This window comes from Mus pahari, chromosome 8 (assembly GCF_900095145.1).
Source record: "Mus pahari chromosome 8, PAHARI_EIJ_v1.1, whole genome shotgun sequence".
Taxonomy (NCBI): Eukaryota; Metazoa; Chordata; class Mammalia; order Rodentia; family Muridae; genus Mus; species Mus pahari.
The window spans coordinates 109,545,652-109,551,651 of record NC_034597.1 but is presented as its reverse complement, the minus strand read 5'-3'; the positions used below and the strand labels follow the sequence as shown (position 1 = coordinate 109,551,651).

Here is a 6,000-nt window from a genome sequence, read left to right as displayed (position 1 = left end):
CTCCCAAGTGCTGGGATTAAAGGCGTGCGCCACCACCACCAAGCTCAAAACACTTTTTATTGCAAAACTTTCATAAAAATTCAAAAAAAAAAGACAAAAAAGGTGGTATACACAGGACAACTCGGGTACACAACATCATACCTAATAATCTATAGCTTTACATACATCCACCTGACGCTTCTCAGCAGATGTTACCCTGTGGCACTGTTTTTAATGCAGAAAGGAAGTGAGTTACAATAGGCAATTCTAAACTCTAATTCTGCAATCTATAAAACTGTTCCAATTGAAATTTAGAAAGCTTTGAGTTTTATTAGTGATAGATATACTTATAAATAATGCTCCATAGAAAAAAGTACAAATTACAAAATTTGGGGGGGGGGGGAAGATCTAATATATTAGAATGAGAAAGATAATCTAGGCCAGCAGAGATGGCACACACCTTCAATCAAAGCACTTAGGAGGGAGGCAGGCAGATCTCTGAGAGTTCAAGGCCAGCCGGGTCTACAGAGTAAGTGCCAAGACAGTCAGAGCTATACAGAGAAACACTGTCTTTAAAAAAAAAAAAAAGAAAGAAAAGAAAATTTAATATCTGACATAATTGATCCAATAACCACAAGAGTTCTAACAATCAAAATAATATTTTAGTTCCTAATAACTTAGGTTTCAGTGTCATCTTGAGCATAATTATATCTAAAATTTTTATTTATATTTAATTATATATATTATTCTTTATATACAATATATAAATATATAATAATATATAAAAATAGTTATATATAATTAGTTTGATACAAATATAGGTTAATTTGCCTAGCTAGGATGGTGCCATGAGGACAACACTTAGACCATTTAAAAGTGCTTTTCCCAAATAAAACCAACAGGATCTCATCATGTCACTGTTTAGAATAAAAATGGGAAAAAAATAAATCTTACTTCTGGCCTCATTTTCTACTCTCACAGTGTAAAAGTAAATAACTGTAACAAGTCAACAAACAACCTATTTACATAAATATTTATTTTTATTTTTTAATTTTTTGTATGTATGTGTGTCTGTGTGGAGTTTGTGCACGTGAGTGCAAATGCCCACAGAAGACAGAAGTAGGAGTTATGTCTGTAGAGCTGGAATGCTTCTAGTTACCATATTTGGGTCTTCTGCAACAGCAGTGTATGCTCTTAACCACCAAGCCTTCACTCCCGCCCCACATTTACAATTTAAAGTCAGATCAAATAATGTAACAAATGGATCAGAATGGCAACTTTAATCCATCTCCATTCTGATAATTACTCATTAAGACCTGGATTACAGAATAAAAACATTCACTTTTAAAAATCATCAAAAAGTCAGTAAATCAATTAGAATTCAATAATTCAGGAGTCTAACATGAACAACTAGTGTCTGGATGCTGCTTTCTGGAATAGGGCAATTATTTCTGGCTTGTTACAGACTTACCAAGCGCTTTGCAAACTCTTTGTTTTCTGACAGGAATCCATAACCTGGGTGTACCTTAGGAATGAAAACAAAAGATTCTTTTAGCTTTGTTACATTGTAGGTCTGTCTAAGCCACAAGGTATCCACAGTTTAAGTGCGCTGAAGGTGGCTTCCTCACTGACTAGCTCATTTCGCTTTTCTGAGTTCCTTTGCTCTGTCAGCAGACCACAGTGGCTTCTATGTGATAGGTTCTTGTGATAGAGTACTTGTCTACTCTATCAACAGAAACTCACCTGACTTTTCCTGAGACTGGTCAATAAATATAAAGAATATAAAGGTCTAGAGGGCCAAAGAGCTGCGATCTACAAACCTTTGGCAAAACAGATGAAAACCTCAGGAGCAGCTGCTCTCAAGGCATGCTGTCAGGGTGTGGTGATGCATGCCTTTAATCCTAGCACTTGACAAACAGGCCCCCAAACAGATTGTAGTGAGTTTGAGGTCAGTCAGGTCTACATAGCGATTTCCAGGTCAACCAGGGCTATGTAGAAAGATCATGCCGAAAGAAAGAAAGGAAGGAGGGAAGGGAAGGGAAGGGAAAGCGAAAGGGAAAGGGAAAAAGGGAAAAATGGGAAAAAGGGGGGAAAAGGGAAAAAGGGGAAATGGAAAAAGGGGGGAAAGGGGGGAAAGGGAAAAGGGGAAAAGGAGGGAAAGGGGGGAAAGGGGAAAAGGGAAAAGGGGGAAGGGGGAAAAGGGAAAAGGGGGAAGAGAAAAAAGGGGGAAAGGGGGAAAGGAAAAAAGGGGGAAAGGGGAGAAAAGGAAAAAAGGGAAAAGGGGTGAAGGTAGAAAAAGGGAAAAAAGGGGAAAGGGGAAAAAGGGAAAAAAGGGAAAGGGAAAGAGAAAGGGAAAGAAAAGGAAGAGAAAGAGGAAGAGGAGAGGAAGGGAAAGGGAAAGAGGGAAAGAGAAAAGGAAAGGGAAAGAGGGAAAGGGGAAGGGGAAGGGGAAAGGGAAAGGGAAGGTGAAGGGAAAGGAAAGGAAAGGAAAGGAAAGGAAAGGAAAGGAAAGGAAAGGAAAGGAAAGGAAAGGAAAGGAAAGGAAAGGAAAGGAANAGGAAAGGAAAGGAAAGGAAAGGAAAGGAAAGGAAAGGAAAGGAAAGGAAAGGAAAGGAAAGGAAAGGGAAAAGAGGAAGCCAGCCAGCCAGCCAGCCAGCCAGCCAGCCAGCCAGCCAGCCCAAGCTCAAAATCCCACAGTATGTCTTATTTCCAATAACAAAGGGTGTTCAAAAACTCCCGAGAGCGTGTCAAACTGCACCCAAATGGACATTTGGTTTAAATTGTACTTTGTACCATCTATTTTTTTTTTCCTTCTGGTAACTATCCCTTCTCTCCTCTACATTTGGCCATCCACAATTAGTCTGTGCTATCTTCCCCATAAACCTCAGGGTACAGTTTAACCTGTGTCCTAAGCAAGTCATTTTTCACTCTACCACACAGCCAACCATAAGCCACACCAACATCAGTGCTGGAACAATCTAAGGTAAAATACTTCTACTAAAAGGAGAGCCAGGTTCCTAAAGAAGCCAGAGTTGGAACCTGAAACAGTTACAAACCTGATGTTTGAACCCAAACCAAGACATGGGACAAAATAATTTAATCACTGAACAATAAGAAAAGATTCACTCCACCATTTCATCCAAATGGAAAATTCCACTGGAGACTTCTGCCCATCAAGGGCTAAAACAATACAAGTTCTCCTTCTGTTAAGTACTAATATGCTGTAAAAATCCATATATGGAATCATAGAATATGGGTTTTATTAAACACTTTCTTCTAAAGAAATGAGCAGAAAGGTGGTAAGGCACTTCTGGCTAGTGCCAGATAGCGCTAGCGCTGCCTTTAACATTAAGTGGACAGTTAGTTCTCTGATTAAAAGCAACAAGCAAAAATTACTTTTTTCCTTGGATTCGATACCATCCACCCCAAATTAGGGGTGGAGAAAGGATTTATCAATCTAAGTTATTAGCATTTTGTTGACACTAACAAACTGAGATAATTAGCAAATAGACATTTTATTTCTAGCAATGAAACTGAGTGTGCACAATTTTTAAATGACTAAATTGAAATTTAAACAGTCTTTTCAGAACCTGCTCATAATACAGAAGTTTCAGGGCTTTGTTTTTTTGTTTTTAATGCTCTTATTACACTGAAAGGGTTAATACTCAAAACTAATTGGGATTTCTTTCTTCCTGGCAAATGTGGAACTGAACTGAAGCTGCTCCCTGGTGTGAGAGCTGAACCGGCAGCCACCTGCAGCATCAGCCACCGACACTGCCAGATGCTGCAAAGCCTTTGATTTCCAGTGGTGAATCCGACCACATTTAACTCATGTGACACAAACTAACTGCAACAGCGTTTCAATCATTCTTCTTTATTTTTTCTACTACAAACTCTAGCTTTCTGCTCACTGCATACGAAACAGCTGCAGTAGATAGGTTCACTCAGACTCACAGCTTGGGCCCTGGTTTCCTTAATGGCTTCCATGATGGCATCCATGTTGAGGTAGCTTTTACTGGTGGGAGCTGGGCCAACACAGACAGCCTCATCCGCCATCTTCACATGAACCTAAAGAGAAAAATCCCTGAATTAACAGATGCTCTATGAAGAGAATTACAGTCACCCATCAGCAGATGGAAAACTGCAAATCTGATTGTTTCACAGTTATCCATAGAATCAAATTTCTCTTCAAATACGCACTAAAAGTAACAACGCAACAAAAAGGTTCGGGGTCGGAATCACCCATGACTTCATTTATTACGCATGCCTAACCAAACGATTTCTACAACACACCTGTATCCCCTCTACAGCTCATCCATGCATAAATATGATACCAAAAAGTACCTCACTACATAGAACCAGACTGGCCCAATATTTTAATAACAGGCGCATTCACGCCCAGTTCTGAGCAAGCTCCCCAGGAAGTGGGGATAATTAGAGGGACTGAATGGATGGATGCAATGAGTCCCTGCACAGCATCAGGTCGGCACCAGGCTCAAATTAAAGCCCAGGACTAAAGAGTTCAATATCATAACACATGAACCAGAAAATTCTGAGAAACACTTAAATACTCTCACATTAGAGCCTTGTCCATTTTACACTTCATCTTTGAAAAAAGGAAAGAAGATGTGTGCAGTAAGTGCTCAGTCTATTTAAATTCATCAAATTCAGGCATGTGCTGTCTATTTTTAAGACAACTGACTCAACAGTAGTATTTTACTCTGTGTGTTTTTGCTTAAAAGGAGGCTAGGTAGGCATTGAATAGTGAAAAGAATAATTTGTTTAATTTCAAAAGGAATCTACCTTTTTAAAATAGTCACAGTGGACTTTTGAACTCCTAATGATTTTATAACTTAAGAAACTCACGCTCAGATTAATTATTTTGAAAGGCAGATACAAACACTGGGCATAAACATACACCTGAAGATTTATGATCCACTTCTCCACTGAGGGAGGAAATCTACATTAGAAAACATTTCAGTGTTTCTAAGTTATAACCTTCAGTTTTGAACTAATTTTTTAAATCACTTTTTGAAATAAGATCTGAAGATTACAAAGTAGACTTTTAGAAAAAAATCTGAATTACTTTTATTAATTCAATGAAAATTCTCCAATTAAGTAATAAAGTCATTGTATATTAAAAGGTAAATGACAACCTACTAAAGGAAGTTACAGATCAATATTTTAATGCAAGATACTCAAATATTTATACTCCTTTAATGGAGCAAACTACAAGCTTTGCTTGCAGGCTTTAAACACTCCATCTTTCCAAGCAGGCTCTCTCCCTTTGCTTAGCTCTGCCTGGCATATTCCCCAGCTCCATGTTTCTCTCTTTGTCTCAGACATCTCGGACTCTGCTATGACCAACGTTGATGTTGTAATTAAAGCTGTGGGTTCTGAAAAGCTTGAAAACCTAATGAACCTTTCGAAAGAATGTATGCTCCAGGTAAGCAGAACTGTGAAAGTTAAATGCACACTTACTTTATATAATTTATTTCTCTCATGATGTTCTGAATTTTTCCTGGACACTTCACATTTGGATGACCTTCCTCTAATCTGAACGCTCACAAGTGTTGGCAATGGATCACATTCCACCTAAGAATTGCACTTTAACGTCTTTACCACCTATGTTATTATGACGTGCATATTTCCTTCACAAATCCTATTGACATACAAGAGAAAGACTATGTCTTAAATTCTTTTTAAAATCTTCTAACAATGCTGTATGCTAAAAAATGCAGGATAGGAATTTATTTATAATAACTTGTATTATTAAATGATAAAACTGTTTTACTGACAGTCACAACACTAAGTTACCATCTTTGAAGACAACATCTAGCTACACCCAAAAGACACCTTCTCAGCCAATGGATCTGGCAAGAGCACGTGTATGGTGGGAAAAAAATTAAAAGATATACATATGCCCAAAATCTCTATAATGAACACACACAGGAAAGGGGAAAGGAAGACTGTGATGGCACAGGGACTCTGGACGCCAGTCTTGGCTTCGAACTTCTATGA

At 38.3% G+C, this 6,000-nt stretch overlaps 1 protein-coding gene across 1 annotated transcript in view; it reads right to left on the bottom strand.

Annotated features, from left to right (window-relative positions):
• The window catches only part of Pcca (propionyl-CoA carboxylase subunit alpha), a 336,175-nt gene that overhangs the window by 286,438 nt on the left and 43,737 nt on the right, over window positions 1-6,000 (bottom strand). Inside the window, exons 5-6 of the mRNA XM_021203136.1 lie at window positions 3,934-4,047; window positions 1,451-1,504 (exon numbers count right to left, since the gene is read on the bottom strand). Coding sequence (XP_021058795.1) covers window positions 1,451-1,504; window positions 3,934-4,047 — 168 coding nt within the window. The remainder of the gene's footprint in view (window positions 1-1,450; window positions 1,505-3,933; window positions 4,048-6,000) is intronic.